This window comes from Glandiceps talaboti, chromosome 3, assembly GCF_964340395.1.
Source record: "Glandiceps talaboti chromosome 3, keGlaTala1.1, whole genome shotgun sequence".
In the NCBI taxonomy this organism is placed as follows: Eukaryota; Metazoa; Hemichordata; class Enteropneusta; family Spengelidae; genus Glandiceps; species Glandiceps talaboti.
Window position 1 is genome coordinate 25,111,572 of NC_135551.1, and position 20,636 is coordinate 25,132,207.

The 20,636-nt window shown below is 36.5% G+C and overlaps 1 protein-coding gene across 1 annotated transcript; it reads left to right on the forward strand.

Annotated features, from left to right (window-relative positions):
* The first annotated feature begins 4,746 nt into the window (after positions 1–4,746).
* LOC144433265 (uncharacterized) lies at positions 4,747–14,726 on the forward strand. Its single transcript, XM_078121573.1, has 8 exons — positions 4,747–4,962; positions 6,058–6,145; positions 6,684–6,800; positions 7,171–7,320; positions 8,576–8,710; positions 10,162–10,383; positions 13,497–13,577; positions 14,570–14,726. Exons 1-8 carry the CDS (start codon positions 4,747–4,749, stop codon positions 14,707–14,709), a joined length of 1,149 nt encoding a protein of 382 aa, XP_077977699.1. The 3' UTR covers positions 14,710–14,726.
* Positions 14,727–20,636: the final 5,910 nt, after the last annotated feature.

Genomic DNA, 20,636 nt, shown 5'->3' on the forward strand with positions numbered 1-20,636 from the left:
AGTGTTGTTGTAGCATGATTCAATTTGGAAAGGAGCATAGTTTGTAAGTCTAGGTAACTCTGGTGTCTGGTCTCCTAGTTACATGCTAAAAATCAAAATGGCGGACATTTTTGTAATAAATTTTAATAGTTTATACTAAGATGGATAGAAGTAGGTGAGAAACAGTGACAGTGTTGTTGTAGCATGAATGAATTTGGAATAGAGCATAGTTTGCAAGGCTAGGTATAACTCTGGTGTCTGGCCTCATACAAAAATGTAGTTACATTTGTACATGTTTAAAACGAAAATTGCGAACATTTTTGTAATAAATTTTAGTACTTTAGTCTAAGATTGGTAAAGGAAGGTCAAAAACAAGGAAAGAGTTGATTTAGAATCCACCAGTTTGGAAAGAGCTTGTTTTGTCAAGAATGATAGCCCTGTGAAACTTACAAGTGTGTCTCTGAATTGTCTTTTATATGCTGATGAGTCTCTACCACTAGAAATTAAAGTTGAGTTGCAAAGTTGTTTATTTAAATTACATTATTTTGTACAAAGTAGAAAATAATAATCAACATTAAGAAATCAAGGTCATATGTAAATACAGGAAATCCAAATTTTATTTTTTATAATTTTACTCTCGACAATGTAAGCCTAAGAGAATACTGTTTTCTTGGTATCATTATTTCTTCTAACAGTAAATTTAAACAAAACCTCAATAACTTGAAGTTTAAATCCACGAGAGCTCTCTTAAGTTCATGTATAACTATTTCTTCTAACTAGAGTATTTCTATTGATGTGGCTTTAGATCTCTTTGATTGTTTAATTGTTGCTATTGTGACTTACAGATGTGAAGTTTGGGGTTATGAAATTGAGAAATTTTCAGATTCTTGTTGATGTTTTTTTTTTCTTTTTATAGATTTCTACTTTGGGTTTCTTATAAGATATCAAGATGTGGTATTGTTGGAGAATTAGGTCATTTCCCCACTAATTTCACTGTAATTAAACTTCTGTTAAAGTATTGGTATAGATTAATTGTCGATGGACAATTTATTGTGAGCAGCCTACATTTGTTCTATGTGTTATTCAACATGGGGTATTTATATTTTATTATTAGAAACTTACTTGTTAAATATAATGAGAACAGTGTGTGGTCAAATCTTTGCAGGTTTAATTATACTAGGAAGGTTCATCATAATTTTATGACTTATGTCTAGAATTTTGTAATCATGGTACAGGGAATTACATAATGACATTAGAAGAAAAAAGTACTAATAAAAACAAAATGAGAACATTTAGATTATTTAAAACAGCTTTTGGTTTTGAGAAACATCTTCTGCAAATTAAAAATCCAGTTGGTAGAAGACTAGTGACTAAATTTAGAATTTTGGATTATAATATTTATATTGAGTTGGGGAGATGGTGTACTCCTAAGATTCCTGTACATGATGAAAGAATCTTTAAATTTTGTCAAATTATGCGGTAGAAGATGAATTTCATCATTTCATGCTTTATTCTCATTATACAAATTAAAGAAAGGCACTTATTCTTCTTCTTTTTCATTAGATAATTCAAATTTTCATTCAGTTTATGCATATTTTGACCTCAGATGATAGACTTCCTCTTGGAAACTTTCTAGTCGATGTAAACAGTGCTCCATCAGTTGGTTAAAAGAATATATTTTAATCATTTTATTTCTGCATGTTATTTTTGTATGCTTTACCATGCATGTAAAGATTGACTGTAGACACAGCTGAGAATACAGTACTACTACCAGTATCAATGTCTGTTGTTAAACTTCATGCTAGTCACTAGGAAAGCTCAGAAAACTGTCTATGTATACACAATCTTGCATGGTTCTCTTCAAAACATCGTTCATTCCAACAGCTGTGTTTATTCAAAACTCATTATATGGCCCATTTTAAACCCACAGAATGTTAATTGTACTTGTGTCAATTGCTTTGTACATTGTATTTTGAGCATAAAGATGCATTCATAATCATGTACGCATAATAAATGTTACACCTCGTTATCTTATCTTTATCTGTGTTTATGTGTTACAACTCAGAGTGAGACAATGCATAGGGATGGGTCTATACATGGATGTATCACTAATACATCCATGGTCTATACTAGCGACAAACACACTACTTTCTAAACTGCATGTCCTGCTTGATATTACGGGAAACGTTTCTGACAATGGAGAATCAGTCCCTTGTGACGTGAGCTAAGATTCTATTCAAGAATGCTATCTATGATGATCATACAAAATAATGACGTTATTTGGGTATATACAATATTCAAAGTTATCGTTGCCGGCGATTGCTCCGGAATATTCAGCTGCCAATATTGATTGTTTTGTATTACGGTCGAAATAGAGTAGAATATTGCCATCATTGAATAGTGTATACTTATTAGCACACAATTACAAGTTGTTGTGATCCAGACACACGCATAGTTTTTCTAATAATAGTGACACATGTACATTTTTGTCGATGAAAGAACAGGGGTCAACTTACCGTGAAAGTTCGCACTTGCACTACGCTCTCGCGATGTATACATCTAGACTGGAACACAGACAATTCTGTGACTTGAAGGAGCACTAGCACTGCACGTGAAGTACAAGTGACACATGTGCATGATGTGAATAACTATATACACAAACAAATTGTAACGTGTGCAAAATGCGCAGGCGTAAACCCGAATATGTATTAAACCAGACACAGGCGTTGTTTACCAGTCACATGCGTTACTGGCAACTCTCATGTCTGCAAACTCGACAACGCGCGTACTGCCTCTATCCTTCAAAGACATGAGACAGTGCCGACATCAACAATCCCATAATTCAATCTTGGCAGTGAATACGGAAGTGAATATTCGGTATGTATTGTTTGTCGTGCTAAAGTCTTATACGTTTGTAAGGTATTTGATGAAAAATCTCAGTAAATTCTTCAATTTGTGGTAACACGAAATAGTAACACGTTTCGTTTCCACACATTTCTTTATTTTTTCCAAATGCTGAATCATATTTTTACTAGTATCGTAGCGTAGAATAGTAATCCACATTTATAAATTATATCGAAGTTCGTAACCATTATCAAGACTTCACGTTTAACGTTTGTAGTAGTACTCTCAGAACATGCTTTGTGGAGTTCTAGTGTGTAATTTCTATGAGTCACGAAATATCGTTGCGTGTGGTTGAAGTGGAAGTATGTGTTCATTGAAAAGCGCCCTCCAGCATGTTTGTGACAAATCTGAAACTCGGGTACAAGAAGTGTCAATTTAGGTAAAAAAAACTTACTGTGGTGGGCATGTTGTCGAAATCTATTGGGTGGATTGGGCGGAAATTGGATGGGAATGTTACTATAGGTGTTTGCTGATGCTTTTGAAGACATATTTACACAACTGGCCCTAGCAACCATGACCAAACCCTTGGCAACAGCCAAATGCCACTATATTCTGCAAAAATAACATTATAGGGTAAACAATTAAATAACAATTCCAAAAATATATGCAAATATGCCTAGCAACAAGATCACACCAATAGCAACAGGCAAATGGTGGCATATATTGCATATGTAACAACAGGGCCCGATGGATCGATCAGCATGTGAATATGCACTTTGAAAATTGACACATTAACTGTACAGTTGTGCTAAAGTTAGTTTCCGATGACATAACATCTGAAAATGGGGTATGTAGGTCAGAATTTAACTTCAAATTTTTTATTTTTTATTTTTTTTATTTTATTTTTTTTTCTGAGAGCCAAATGCTTCAACCCAAAGACAATATACCTGTTGGTCATCATATATCTGTGTAAGGTATAAAAGAATTGAAGAAAATGAAAACAATTGTATGTGAAGGAGATAAACACAATATGCAGACTGTACTGTGTAAATTCAACTTACAGTCTTAAAATACTTGGTTACCTATCTTGGGAATGAGGTTTATCAACAGAAATGACCAAAGATACTTTGGCAAGAAAAGTTACACGGGCAATACAAGTAAATTTTCGTAACTTTTCCTTTTTGAATGTTAAAAAAATGTTAAGGGTTGGCAACGTATGCTAGGGTCAGTTGGGTTATTGGAAACACACAATTGTTATATTTGGCGTAAACTGTACCGTTGTGCTACAATGCCATTTCTTGCCATTTATACTATACAAAGCATGTACTTACAAATGTAATAACTGATGGGGGGGGGGGGGGGTTCAACTGCCACAGATGACAATATCATTATGGGTAGGATCTTAGTGAAAGTGATGTTTTTCCAATGTCTCCAAGTATGAGAATTAAGTGGTCTGCTTTTCAGTAAAAAGGAGGTAGGTAGTACTTAGTAGTAGCGTGGTTAGTATTGTTCCAGTGCTGTGTAGTGAAATTTTTAGCTAGGTTTAAGTTATGACAGTACTATTACACATGCAAAGGGCTGTTGTGACTGGTCTTTGTCTGGTTATTATAGACAGCTGGGTGTGACAAAGAGTTCCTTTCTTTTTTCCAAATGTGGTGGGACTGCACTTTTGGGTTTCCACCCCACCCCACCCCTTGTAAGTTTACCCAATCCTCTGTAATCTTATGCACTTTCAGAGACTGTAATAGAATTGTTTGCTCCCTAGGAAGCAGAAGTAATATGAAAGGTTATAAAGGGCATAATGTGCCACTATAGGTACATGTCAGGGGTACTAATTGTAAAGAGCTGCAATATAAAAGCTATATTAGTATTATTTTGTTATTTCAGTGAATGTCGTAATACACAGTAGTTGCCGTTAAAAAGATGTCTAATATCAAAGATAAACAGAAGGACTATGGACTAACAAAGGAGAACCCAGCAAGGCCAACTACAGACTTGGCAGTACTAGTGTGTGCCATGCAAAACCCAACTCTGCTAGAAGAATGCATGGAAGAAGCACTGACATTTCATAAATATGAAGTTGACGGTAAAGACTGTCTTGGAATGACTGCACTACACTGGGCTGTCTGCTATGAAAGAGTAAGTGAAAACTTCAATAGAACTTGAACTGTAAATGGATGCAGAAATCTATTACCTGTGTTACCTGGATTTTAGAGTTGTCAGTGGCCAATTGGTTTACACCACCTGTCTTGTACCACTGCCAGCCCTTGTCTGGGTTAGGTAGATTAAAGGGGAACAAGTTTATACATGTTTAGGCATAGTTTTTACTGCATATTTAAAAGGTATACTCACATTACAATGGTTAACAGGGAAGTAAAGCATTTCAGCGACTTATCCCATTCCATTCATATCATGTGTAAAATACCAGTGTTTGATTATCAGCTCAGTACATAGTTACGCACACTTAACCATCACTTGCAATTGCGAAACTCAAACCTGGTATTAAGACATAACTCTTAAATGATCCGATGACATAATTTGTGATACATATCAAAAAATATTCTCCAAATTCCTACTATGCAATCAACAGTTTGAGCAATGCCAGAAGACAATCATAATATTGTAGAAGACTTACATCAACATTAACATTTTACTGGGGATGTGGTTTGATTGAGTATTTTCATTCGAGGAAAAAGCTTATAAACTCAGCTTGTGCTACTTTTAAGTTTGCCATGCTGCAAATAAGCAGAATATTGTTCGGTTTGACTACTGAGAAATGTAGTTTTTCCCAGGCATTCTGTTTTTTTCCTGCATTAACTTGGTCAACGTTTATAACGTGTCAGTGTGGTTTTCCTGACTGATTTCAAAGACTAAGGAAGAAATGAAGAAAGAAAGAAATATAATTTCCAATTGGCTTGTTATTTAGAACTCTGGTTGACAATACTGTATCTTGCACATGTAAAAAAAACATGGCTTACAGGGTTCATATGCTCCTGCAAACTCATGGAAAATTAGTTTAGGATTGGTGTAACAGATGAAAACTACCTCAAGAAATATGTTTTAAAAAGCAGATGTATTGGCAAGTAAATTGTATTCCACTGGTCAACATTCCTGGAAAATGACCAAACGTTGATATGAATACTCCTGGAAAGTCCTGGAATTGTATTAACTTTAAACTTTTGAACCCCCACCTGGTTAATGAGCATATTAATGTTTGCTGTATTTTGTTTTTAGGTACAAGCCATCAAATTACTTATTGGTAAGGGAGCAAGAATTGATTCTTCAGACAAATTTGGTGGTACACCATTGTTCTATGCAACAGGTATGACTTTCATATAATGGCTTAATTGTAGATAAAATGTACTCAGACCAATAGAGTGATTAATATATAGCTGATGTTTCTGGAATAACCTTTCTATGAGCTAAAGCCTAAACACTGAAAGTGTAGGAAATCACTGATATTATTAATGTCCTACTGTCTAGTGGTTGTGTTTTATAGGGATAAAATTGGAATATACCTTAGAGCAATTTCTTTAGATCAACCAAATGTACATATCAGAACATACCACTTACAGAGACTTCAGTGGATTGTATACTTCCCAGAAGTGGAAGAAGTACAATTAAGACCATTGTTCCAGTATAAATTCATGCCAGGAGTAATAATTATAAAGTGCTTTTTAATTAACACAGTGTGGAAAAGTACAAAAGGAACCCTAATGTCATCATTTTAATTATATGTATTATGGGAAGGGATCCGGAAGCCTCATGGAATCGACAACAGACACAATAGTGTTTGTGTAAGTTTGAGAGTGGCACACATTCTGATTATCTGTCTTATAAAATTGCTTTTTCATTTATAGGTAGAGCACCAAATGCAGAAATTGCACAATATCTGATAGAAAACGGAGCAACTGTTGACTATCGTAATACAAATGGTGCCATACCACTTCATGGTGCTGCATTGCAGGGAAATACAGGCAAGTGAGTTTATTATATATAATTATAAACTTTTTTACTCCCTCTTGCAGGCATCACCGGCAGGTGCAGGGAGGGGGTATCTGTTCATCCATGTGTAATCAGTCATTTCGTGACATACGATATCTGGTTGCTTTCATACCTGTCATCCAGATTAAGACCACGTGTTATTTAGTTAGAGACCATGTTGGCATCCAGACTAACTATTGACTGAATTACTACAGATAGCATTTAATTTGCCACAAAAATTACCACCCAAGAATTTATGAATAAACTCAGTTTGTGCCCCCTTTTAATATGTTTTATTGCCACTTCTCACATATAGATAATTCCCCACTTTCACAAACTGCTATTTGAATAATTTTATTGCAGAGTGTGTAAAGTTATTGCTAAAGCATGGTGCCGACCCAAAAGCCATGGATCATGATGGGAAAACACCGTTAGACTTATGTGATGCTGAGGAAACCAAGAAAGTAATTTACAAGGCAAATAAGAAAGCTGACAAAGCCAAAGAAAAATCTGGTAAGTTGTCTGATGTAATAGTCAATTTTCTGGTTCTAAGATGCATGTGAAGCTTATTTTGTCTGTCACCTTTTTATCATTAAACAATTGAAAGACACATTGGTCTGTTAAAGTCTGTGTTATTGTAAAAAAGACAGACTAAACATCAAGACAAAATATTTTTTCTCTAATTTTTACTACCTTCAAAACAAACACTCAAGTTTCATCTACATTCATGCCAAGCATTGATCATACAAATTACTGTTGATACAAATGGGGGGGGGGGGGGGGGGGTGTTGCATACATTACGTACCCAGATGTATCATATTTTGGTGGGTTTTAGTAACCCTGCCAAAAATCCTGAGGGAACTTACTGACATGTAAGTTTGACCTACTTACCAGCATTAAAGTGCAACAAAGGCAAGGCTCATATTATCTTGGTTTTATTTCTTCAGGGACCTAAAAAGTCAATTTTTACCAATTTTGTGTCACATGACCTCTCTAAAATAGTCTTAAACATTGGCAAGCCTGGCTTAGGAGAGGCCTGTGCTCTGAGGCAAGGCTTTCTATAAAACAAATCAAGTTATGAGCTCTTATAATCTCTTTTATAGCCTTAACATTGTTTTGGCAAGGGATAAAGAGGAGCTCCTAATTGCCCCTTCCCCCCCCCCCCCCAAATACTTTGCTCCAGTGTACAGCACACCTCATCTAAGCCTAATTTGCCAACATTTGTAACACTATTTCAGAAAGACTGTACAATGCAGGGTTGGAGAAAATTATTTTTCTTGGTGTCAGAAGCATATACAATGCAGATGAGACAAAAACAGCTGTGCCTTTGTTTTCCCATTAATGAAAACACTGCATAACCCAAATTACGATTTAATGTCAATAATAATAATAATGTTGGGTTCTTATTTCGCGCTTTCCCACTCCATGCTCAAAACGCTTTACAATTATTACTCCTGGCTCGGGCCAGAATGGCACAATGGCCCTTTAGTCTTCCTCAACTCCCCGGGGAGCATACAATCCATTAAAGCCCTCACATTGCAACCTACATCCTACCAGTTCCCCAATTACACAGCTGGGTTGACTGAGGCACAGTCGTGGTTCAAATCTTGCCCAAGGACTTTAGCCACTCAGAAACAAACAGGAGGCAGCGACGGGGCTCGAACCTGCAACCTGTAGATTCCAAGCCGGTTACGCTAACCTTTCCCCCATCATGACTCCACACAAAGTACCTATCATATTAATTATGTTGTAACATTGATTTAAACAGATGCTCACTGTGCTTGGTGTGGTGAAGGCCATGATGATCTAAAGAAGTGTGCAAGGTGCCATTCTGTCATGTATTGTGGGCGAGATTGCCAAGTTAGACACTGGAAAGAAGGTGGACATAAGAATGACTGTAAAGGTAATGTCAGAACAATTGCTGGGCTGGGTATATACCGGTAGTATGTATTTTTGGCCCAAAACTTTTGTTTAGCTAGCTTATTTAGCTGAGATGGTTTTTGAACCAAATTAATTATTGTAAATATGGAATTATGTTACTGTTATGAGTGTTTTCTAGAGACAAGTTTAAAAGGCAAGGTGAAATAAAGTGTGAATCAACAAACTTGATAAAAGTATACCCCGTATCGGCACTAACCATGAAAAATTAATTACTTGATACTTAAAACTTACGAGCAAAGTAAATAATATGTATTAAACTTATTCAAACTTAATTCTCATTAACACTCATTGTGACAAATGGCATGTTTATCTGTTGAATACAAAATATCATCAATGTTGTTGAATGACAATGTTTATATTAATGCAAATAAAAAGATTCCTCATGAAAATAGTCAATATGCAAGTGGACTTCAAAATTTGGCTGTCAAATGCAGTAAAAAAAAAGTTTACTATGTCGCCTACTGAAAGGAGGTATTTGTAAAAATTCACCTGTATTGGACCATTTATCACCTGCAAATGCCAGTACTTGCTGGCAACTTCCTAGGCTGTGTAACCATAAGAGTTCAAGTTCAAATCCCGAGTGAGTGGATTTACTGAACCAATGAGAATGTGTCTTACGCCGAAACTTACAGGTGCAGTACCTCAGATCACTCTGTTCAAAAAGAGATTGAGTTCAGAACGCAGACAACGATGTTATTGTTATTGTTTGGTGGTTCTCATTGTTTCCATTTCAATCCTCAAGTGTTATATCGTAAAATAGATTCTAATTGGTTTCATGTATGTACAAGATTTGAACATGAACTCCTATGATATTGTGTCAGATGTAGGAACAAGCCACTCACTTTATCTATCTATATATAATACCAGCTAATCTCCTTACGGATATCACAGCTGGGGGAAGGGATGCACACAAAGATCTAGTAGTAATGTTTATGGAGTTTAGCCTTGAAAGTGTCAGTGTCCTGACTGGCTTTCATATCATGGTGTAGTGAGTTCCAGTCTCTAATGGTTTTAGGAAAGAAATTGTGTTGATACACTTGATGTTTAAATCCAAGGTGCTTGAAATGGCCTCTTCTACCCAGTGCTAGAAGATCAGTGTCTCTAGTAATTGTTATCTCCCCATTTACAATTTGGAACAGTAGTATCAACCTTGCATTTAGATGCCTATCATTCATGGAACAAAAAAGAATGTAGCAAAAAGGGGTAAATTATTTAAAAAATCACTACATCAAATTTTAATCAGATTGACCAAAATCAAAACTATGATTGGCAAAAATACATGTACACAGTATATGTCAATGCTTCAACTAAAATGTGGCTTTTCCATTTTGTGAGAACCAAATTTTGTAAAGGAATCAAATATTGTGCATTACATCTGTTATTCTCTGTATTATGTTTTCTCCCAATGTACAGGTCATATTCTTGCTTACCCAGTCATGCCACAAGTCCCGGGTCAGGATGTATGTGGAGTTACCTTCTCAAATGTGTTTGGAGCAATGCGACCAACTGTTGATGTCCGTATACAGCCACCTACAGCAGAATCCAAACCCAAGTCCGGTTTTTTGAAAAATACTAGATTTGTTGTGAAGGTTCAAGTGCCATTAGATGGAGTTGATGGTCACTGTGGTAATGATGGTGAGTATAGTTTAACTGCCTTCAATGTGTAGTCTCAGTTACCCAGACCCCTCTCTCACACGTCACAGTGGTAATGATGGTGAGTATAGTTTAATTGCCTTCAATGTGTAGTCTCAGTTACCCAGACCCCTCTCTCACTGTGGTAATGATGGTGAGTATAGTTTAATTGGCAATGCCTTCAATGTGTAGTCTCAGTTACCCAGACCCCTCTCTCACTGTGGTAATGATGGTGAGTATAGTTTTATTACCTTCAATATGTAGTCTCAGTTACCCAGACCCCTCTCTCACTGTGGTAATGATGGTGAGTATAGTTTAATTGCTTTCAATATGTAGTCTTGATTACCCAGACCCCTCTCACTGTGGTAATGATGGTGAGTATAGTTTAATTGCTTTCAATATGTAGTCTTGATTACCCAGACCCCTCTCTCACTGTGGTAATGATGGTGAGTATAGTTTAATTGCCTTCAATATGTAGTCTCAGTTACCCAGACCCCTCTCTCACTGTGGTAATGATGGTGAGTATAGTTTAATTGCCTTCAATGTGTAGTCTCAGTTACCCATACCCCTCTCTCACTGTGGTAATGATGGTGAGTATAGTTTAATTGCTTTCAATATGTAGTCTTGATTACCCAGACCCCTCTCTCACTGTGGTAATGATGGTGAGTATAGTTTAATTGCTTTCAATATGTAGTCTTGATTACCCAGACCCCTCTCTCACTGTGGTAATGATGGTGAGTATAGTTTAATTGCCTTCAATGTGTAGTCTCAGTTACCCAGACCCCTCTCTCACTGTGGTAATGATGGTGAGTATAGTTTAATTGCTTTCAATATGTAGTCTTGATTACCCAGACCCCTCTCTCACTGTGGTAATGATGGTGAGTATAGTTTAATTGCCTTCAATATGTAGTCTTAGTTACCCAGACCCCTCTCTCACTGTGGTAATGATGGTGAGTATAGTTTAATTGCTTTCAATATGTAGTCTCAGTTACCCAGACCCCTCTCTCACTGTGATGTGGTAATGATGGTGAGTATAGTTTAATTGCCTTCAATGTGTAGTCTCAGTTACCCAGACCCCTCTCTCACTGTGGTAATGATGGTGAGTATAGTTTAATTGCTTTCAATATGTAGTCTTGATTACTCAGACCCCTCTCTCACTGTGGTAATGATGGTGAGTATAGTTTAATTGCTTTCAATATGTAGTCTTGATTACCCAGACCCCTCTCTCACTGTGGTAATGATGGTGAGTATAGTTTAATTGCCTTCAATGTGTAGTCTCAGTTACCCAGACCCCTCTCTCACTGTGGTAATGATGGTGAGTATAGTTTAATTGCTTTCAATATGTAGTCTTGATTACCCAGACCCCTCTCACTGTGGTAATGATGGTGAGTATAGTTTAATTGCTTTCAATATGTAGTCTTGATTACCCAGACCCCTCTCTCACTGTGGTAATGATGGTGAGTATAGTTTAATTGCCTTCAATATGTAGTCTCAGTTACCCAGACCCCTCTCTCACTGTGGTAATGATGGTGAGTATAGTTTAATTGTATTCAATGTGTAGTCTCAGTTACCCATACCCCTCTCTCACTGTGGTAATGATGGTGAGTATAGTTTAATTGCTTTCAATATGTAGTCTTGATTACCCAGACCCCTCTCTCACTGTGGTAATGATGGTGAGTATAGTTTAATTGCTTTCAATATGTAGTCTTGATTACCCAGACCCCTCTCTCACTGTGGTAATGATGGTGAGTATAGTTTAATTGCCTTCAATGTGTAGTCTCAGTTACCCAGACCCCTCTCTCACTGTGGTAATGATGGTGAGTATAGTTTAATTGCTTTCAATATGTAGTCTTGATTACCCAGACCCCTCTCTCACTGTGGTAATGATGGTGAGTATAGTTTAATTGCCTTCAATATGTAGTCTTAGTTACCCAGACCCCTCTCTCACTGTGGTAATGATGGTGAGTATAGTTTAATTGCCTTCAATATGTAGTCTCAGTTACCCAGACCCCTCTCTCACTGTGATGTGGTAATGATGGTGAGTATAGTTTAATTGCCTTCAATGTGTAGTCTCAGTTACCCAGACCCCTCTCTCACTGTGGTAATGATGGTGAGTATAGTTTAATTGCTTTCAATATGTAGTCTTGATTACTCAGACCCCTCTCTCACTGTGGTAATGATGGTGAGTATAGTTTAATTGCTTTCAATATGTAGTCTTGATTACCCAGACCCCTCTCTCACTGTGGTAATGATGGTGAGTATAGTTTAATTGCCTTCAATGTGTAGTCTCAGTTACCCAGACCCCTCTCTCACTGTGGTAATGATGGTGAGTATAGTTTAATTGCTTTCAATATGTAGTCTTGATTACCCAGACCCCTCTCTCACTGTGGTAATGATGGTGAGTATAGTTTAATTGCCTTCAATATGTAGTCTCAGTTACCCAGACCCCTCTCACTGTGGTAATGATGGTGAGTATAGTTTAATTGCCTTCAATATGTAGTCTCAGTTACCCAGACCCCTCTCTCACTGTGGTAATGATGGTGTGAGTATAGTTTAATTGCCTTCAATGTGTAGTCTCAGTTACCCAGACCCCTCTCTCACTGTGGTAATGATGGTGTGAGTATAGTTTAATTGCCTTCAATGTGTAGTCTCAGTTACCCAGACCCCTCTCTCACTGTGGTAATGATGGTGAGTATAGTTTAATTGCCTTTAATATGTAGTCTCAGTTACCCAGACCCCTCTCACTGTGGTAATGATGGTGAGTATAGTTTAATTGCTTTCAATATGTAGTCTTGATTACCCAGACCCCCCCCCCCCCCCCCACTCCTCTCTCTATCCTATCCGGGTTACCAATCATACAGCTTTGTTGACTGTGGTGCAGTATTAAATCAAATCATACTCAAGGTATACTACATATCCTTGAGGACCAATAAATAAATAATAAATAAATAATAATAATAATAATAATAAGGATGTAAGTCATTTAGAAATAAATGTCAGTACCAAGACCAGAACCGACAACTTGTAGGTTCTGAACTGACTATTCAACCATTATGACAAGGGTTTTTTTTGCTGACAGCTTACTTAACGTTTTCTTGTTGAAATTGTGGGCATAGGTATCGGTATTGGTAAAGGAGATATGATGGTATACAATGAAGATAGAACTGTTTTTGTCTTCATCAAAGCCTCAGAACCAGGTAAGATGAAAAAGATATGGCCATCTTTAAGGGGAACACCACTCCAGGAAGTAAAGGCATTTTTGTAAACTTTGAGTTATAGAGTCATTTTATGATTTTATATCACTTTGCATTACTGTCAAAATGTTTGGTCTATTGTTTAATGATAGCCCCTATTAGCAGCCACACGTTGTGGGGGGGGGGGATACAATCCACTGCTGCCACCAAAACTCTGTGTAACCATATAGGATTAAAACATTCACATCACAACTTCAATCCTACCAGATCCCCAATTTATCACCTGAGTTGACTGGGTCACAATCATTGTTCAAATCTTGCCTAGGGAGTTAGTTTATCCATTCAGATGCAAATGACTGGAAGGGCTGCGCAAACAAACTTGCTACTCTAACCACATCTATGTCACTACACCGTACATCAGAGAAAAATCAGTAGCAGTACAACCGAGTCTCTATGTGTTGCCACCACTCATTTCATCAGTTAGTGTTTGATCAGTCCTAACTAAAAAAAATTGTGTGGTTCTGATTACACTCTTAGAATAGGTGGAGTAGGTAGATTTTGTATTGTATTTTTTTTATATATACATTTGGTTTCATATATCACATTATCAGTGTCTAGTTCAGGTAGTTATGTTTTCCGTTGTTTTCCGTATGGTCTCTGTGCTATTGGTTACTTCTCATCAGATATACAGCCATTACAGATTGGGAGAACAGTTTCATATTGTCTTTTTAAGTTGATGTTAGTTTTCCCATCCACTATTTCTTGCGAGACTTCACAGTTTTCACGATTTTATTATTTTTTTGTTTGAATACATAAAAAAAGTGAAAAATGAGGTGGGGGTCGGGTAACCGGAACCAAACAATTTTTTTTTAGGCCTCATTATTTTAAACAGCACTGTAAAAGGATGTCACATCAACTTGTTTCTTGTTCTAGTTTTCAGCAGTTTTAGCTATCATTGTTAGAATTCTATTGTGTCTTTTGATTTCTCTTGTTAGAATATGGTAGCATCAGAAAGAAGATAACCAATGAGGGATTCATGAGAGTGAAGGCATATTTCTGGGCAGAGTTATGCAATGATGACACTGGTGCTGTCAAAATATATCACGGAAAGACTGCTCCATTCCAACAATGGTGAAAGATTTGAATATGCCTTATTCTGGTTACCCTCCTTGCAGTCATTTTTGAACACGATGTCACAATAGGGGTGACCCAAATGAGAAGAAAATGAAAACTAAAATCATGTGGCAGTACACGAAGTACTAAATAATATAACTAAAACAACTCTTGAAAGCAAATCAAAAACAAAGTTAACGGAATGCTTTGATTGGTTAAGAATGCAACCAAATTTTTCAGTGAAATATGAGGAAATTATTATTATTATTATTTTTTTTTTTTTTTTTTGGGGGGGGGTGGGAATTTTTTTTAATAGTGCTCATTGACAACCATTATTGTCCTCCCTTCTGGCCCAAAGGCTGTCTCCAAACAGCACTCCTAGTGGCCAAACTATACTTTCTTTTGTCTTTATGTTAATCGCTACTTCATGTGATGTGATGACAGAGTTTCTTGGGCTACATCTCTATACAGGTAAACAAGTGCCTTAATACTATACTGCCATATGAGTGATACTTATATATACTGATACAATCAGTCGATATTAGTAGTTCACAACCCTGGGGTTTTTTTGTTACACGCTCAGTTTAGCTCTCTGAAGCCGAGGAGACAAGGGTATTCAAAATAATACTGCGCATCCTCTGTCTGGGGAAAGGTTGTAATTATACATTGACATCACCACACATTGTGATTTTGTAATGATGCCCTATCATATGTAGATCCTTTAAAAATGATGGGTGTGACTTGCATATTATATACCTAATTTGCATAAATAATTCTTTTGAAGTAAATTATATAAACTTATAATATTTTAAAGAGTACTGAAGTTTAGGCAAGTTTTTTTTTCATGAAATTTGTTGATCATTGTGGCATTTTGGCAGTGTGGCAATTGTTACTGTTCTTCAGTGTTTACAGACATAAAATACATTTCTAACATATTTACATAATTCTAGAGAAAACAAGAATACTTGTTAAGTTTACATACAACTTTATTCAGAAGAGGTATAATGAGAATCAGTACCAAGGTTATTTACAGCCTCTGATGGAAGTTTTCACTGCCAACTGAGGGGGCTGAAGTTGAAATAGCGCCCTCACAGTATTTTCATTACAAAACCTTTGTTTTTGAAAGCCTCATTCTGTTTTCACCATAGACAACAGAGGCAAATTTTCTTTGTTTGCTTTTTGAAATTTCAAAACAATATGATACACTGATTATATATCACTATAAGCTTGTATTACATATTTCTTATTTTATAAAGTACAGTTACCTCATTACTGAACCTTTTTGTACTCATTTTTACAATTTTGAAAGTATTTAACCAAGTATTTATTTAAGTATTTATATATATATATAGTTTTGGTAGTACTGGAACTCTTTCTTGGGTTTAACTCAGAGTTTCACGCATATTGCGATCATCAGAGTGTCTGATGATCGCAATATGCGTGAAACTCCGAGTTACACCCAAGAAAGAGTTCCAGTACTACCAAAACTATTACGCTCTGCCACTGCGGTATAGAGCACTGTCTTAGCAGATTGATACTCACCGAGTTATATATATATATATATATATATATATATATATATATATATATATATATATATATATATATATATATATATATATATATATATATATATATATATATATATATATATGTATATATATATATATATATATATATATATATATATACCAATTTGAGTCGATTTAAACTTATTTGTGCTACTTTGAGTTTTGTATACCACACTTAATTTAGTTGAAATGTATTTATCATACATTCAGTTAGTATTCAACCACACCAAGTTATCTATCACCTAGCTATCAAACAACCTCAAACTATTATTGCAAGATAGTGAAATAAGCTGTCGTTGAACACTGATGTAACTACACCCAGTAGGGTGGTGTCTCTGATAGTAAGTTTTCCTCATGTCCACACATCAGCATTTACACTGTCTTGATCACTGTGAACATATCTATGTAACTAATGCACTGCTATTATCCACTTCTGTAATCTACCACTTGTTTTCTTTTTGTTCCTTGTGGCCAGTAGTTTGTTGATGGCCAATGTTCCATGGTAGTCCAGAACTTAATGTTTGCCATAGACTACAGTGTGATTATATATACATAATCAGTGCACTGTTGTCGCCCAGTCCCCCACTTGTGTAAACTCTCACAAGGAACAACTATAATTTCAGTTAGTGTCTTATATAATATGTGTGTACACATGTGTTCACAAACACATGTATGTAATACCATGAACCAAATATATGTGTGTGTGCACATGCATGTGTGCGACTCCCCATGCATTCACAAAGGTACGTAAATAATACCATCAACCAAATGGGAAATATATCCTACACTTTTGTGTTACGCATCTGTAAAATTGAGCAGCAACAAAAAGCAGTAAATTCAAATTTGTTGGCGGACGATGCCTTATTTGCATATTCAGTTATTTCATATTCTGGCAGTTGGTGCTTCATTTGCATATCTGGTGTCATTTTTTTTTGTCCTTGCTGTATTCCTGTGTCATTAGCAAATATTTGTGTATAACAGATCTAAGCAGTTATGAACTAAAAAGTGCTTTGTATTACTATTTTTTCTCCAAAATAATGTATTGGTACCTCAATTTCATGCACATGTCTATTTCAAAGTTATTAAATACTAAAGCTGATATATCCAATATCTTTTGATTTTGTATGATTTTCAGCACTTGCAAAGATGAATGGATTCTACTAATAAGAAAATAGCATGAGCTTTATGTATTAATCAAAATCAAAGTCGAAAATTGAAATACGGCTGCCACTTGTGCATGATAAAACAGAGGAAATGGGAATGTGGCCTCGATAAACCTGCGTTGTTTGGTCGTGCGAAACCTGTTTGTCTAAACCTGGTGACCTATTCTTAGCACAACTGAGAACTGAGGTAGTTCAGTAGGGCTATAGGCATCACAAAATGTCTGTGTGTGTGCAGATGTGTGTGTGTAAATGTAGATGACGCGAAGTCAAAAACCGCCAGACTGATTGACTTCGTATGCCATCTTGAGTATATCCTTGTCACACAATATCACAGTAAAATATTTCAGCAAGTTTGTTTTGTCCTTTGATAGATTCATACGATGCCCCTTTCTTCATCAGATAACTTGTAAATTCACTTAGCTATTTCTTATAGTCCGTATCAAGTCCTTTTGATTTGGGGTGGAATTTCTCTTCCATTTTAATTTTGCATGAGTTCTTCATATCTTACTTTGCTGAGCCAGTTTGGTTGATGTTCAGAGAATCTGTCCTGGGGAATTAATTCAGAGCTGACTTGACCTCTTCATCTGATGAACACTTAGCAAAACATATATACAGACAGGGAAGTTGCTTGGAAATTTGTTATTTTAAATACTTTGATCTTTGTTTGGGGAACACTTGATTGGTTGTTGAGAGGCAGGCTACCACCAGTAGCCTATAACACGGGTGTGGATTCTCCTCCATGACAAGTGTAAGATGTAGAAACATGAATTTATTTCCTTAGCTAGGTAACACTCAGACTCTGATGGGGCAGAGCTTTTCCGACACTTTTGTACTTAAAAGACTTACAATAAACAAAACGACATGTAGACTTATTGTGAGATACAGGCCAATTATTGCAAAGTATAGTGTTAAACTTCTTCGCAACAATACACAGCATGTCTAGCCATAATTGTAGATGCCAGTCACTATAATATTACATTGATAGGAAGACTTAATCTGTTTAATAGAGAATGATGCATCGATGTTGGTCTCTCCCCAACAGCTATGACTCGTGACAGATGATTGGTGAACCAGAACAGAATGTCGTTTCAATGATTCCTTCTCAAAGACTCACAGTATGTTGCAGATTATCTGGACTATATATCTTTCTTCATCAACAGCAGTGTAAATCCAATATGCAGAATCAATCAAAACACTCGACTCCGTGTAGGCAGAACCAGTGAAGGTAGATAGTTCCGGATGATACTGCATATGAGCTTGAGTGGTTTCCAGATATGATCAAGGTAGCTACCATGTTTGCACTGGAGCTAGTACATCTGTGAACACTCTCAGTGTTTTGCCACCATCTGCAAATGCTGCCCAGCAAAACATCTTCTTTGCTGTGTGTTTGCTGACCCCGATGAAGCCACATTCTAAAAGGATATGGTATAACCTTGGTGATACAATAATGGTATCTAGCATTGTTGTCTGGTCATACAAAGTCAAGGTCTGCTCGGGTTCGTATGGGTGGTTCTCTTGATCTTGAATCTTAACAATAAATCGACATTTACTTTTTGGGCTTGGCACTTTGCCCTTCCCAATGCCTACAAGTCCCGCCTTGAATGTTCTTAATACTCTCATACAGCCCTTATCCGTGAGGTGGCCACTTATATGCTTGTAGCCTACAGTTTCTGGTACCACACATTCTGTGTAGATGGCAATGTAAAACTTACAAAAGACCTCGTGTTCTGGCCAATGTTTCCTTTGACACTTTGGATTGCAGTATGTAACTTTCTTGCATTGAGTACAAAACTTGAGTTCCCCAGAGTTAATTGGTATACACTGACAGCTGGCACACCTACCACAAAGAGTGCCAACCTTTGCTACCAAATGCTGTTGTGTGTTGCTGTTGTTGTAAACCAGATTTTCAACCAGGACTGGTGGTGTTGTATAGAAAGCATCCTCTCCCAATTCATGCTTCAGTTTTCCGAGCATTCTTTCAAATTCTTGTCCCGGACATGGTAGATTTATTTGATCATTGAATTCAACATGGAATGGGGGTCCTGTGTGGTCATGGATCAGATTTTTCTGGACAAGACATTGGCCTGAGAAATGCGTTTCAAACTTGATACCTCCATCTCTGTTATGGTAAATGTCATTTTGTCTCATTATATCCACCGTCTGTTCTCCAATTATTACGCCCCAATGGTCATTCTCATAAATGGTGTTTCCTTCTATAGAGGTACTTCCACCTGCTGTCTTGATACCTCGTGTTCCGTTTTTGGCGATTACATTGTTATAAATTTTTACGTTTTCACTTTCATATACAAACACTCCATCACCACAGTTATTACAAATAATGTTATCTTCAATTATGGTTTCACCAGCACTAGGGCCTACATACACTCCATGCAGCATGTTTCCAATTATTTTGTTTCTTGTGCATGTCAGTTGACCACCTTCTGAAACTTCAACGCCAGATTGGCTTCTATTACAGATAGAACTATCCTCAATATGACAGATTGCAAGTCTCTTTGCAAAGATGCCACCACCAAGACCCCCTTCTGCAATAGTTGAATTACGTACCATGAGTGTACTACCACGATCTCGAATACCAACAGTGGGATAGCTAATGGTATCTGCACATTTCGTTTCCCTTACCCTTTTGTGTTTGTAATTGCACCTGAAACATCCTTGGCAGGGTTCATGATGCTCAAAACTCTCCATAGGTTTAGCAGATCCACCCGCAATAGCACATGAGGATATGATAATTGAGGTTTTTTGAACACCAATGATACCACCAAAGCTTATGGGGAATGAAATATTCTCAATAAAGAGAGAACTCTTACTTGGTGTCCACATTTTTCCATAGTCAATTGTCACCTTTCCAATTCCAATTAATCTAACATTCAAGGGTGTTATGTTAATCGAGTCAGGGAGTTCATAAGCACCTTCTTCAATCAACATTGTGGTCACTGTGTGATAATCTTTGCCAAACATTTTCTTTAACAATTCAGATTTAAAATTACCAGAATTGATGACTGTATATCTTTCCATTTCACTTACTAGAATTTCTTCAAATTGTTTCTTGAGAAATATTGATGGGATCCCAAGATAGTGTGCAACACTGCCATTCGTGATAACTTCATTTCTGTATTTTTCTTGATTTATCATTTGCAAGGCTTGTGATTTCCGTAGGTAGGCTTTGCAATATCTTCTGTTAGTCTTCATGCTTT

Excerpts from the sequence above, each read along its gene's own strand:
- LOC144433265 (XM_078121573.1), top strand. The coding sequence starts at position 4,747 with ATGTCTAATATCAAAGATAAACAGAAGGACTATGGACTAACAAAGGAG. Across the intron at positions 4,963-6,057 it reads GGGCTGTCTGCTATGAAAGA|GTACAAGCCATCAAATTACT; the intron begins GTAAGTGAAAAC and ends TTTTGTTTTTAG. Across the intron at positions 13,578-14,569 it reads CATCAAAGCCTCAGAACCAG|AATATGGTAGCATCAGAAAG; the intron begins GTAAGATGAAAA and ends TTCTCTTGTTAG.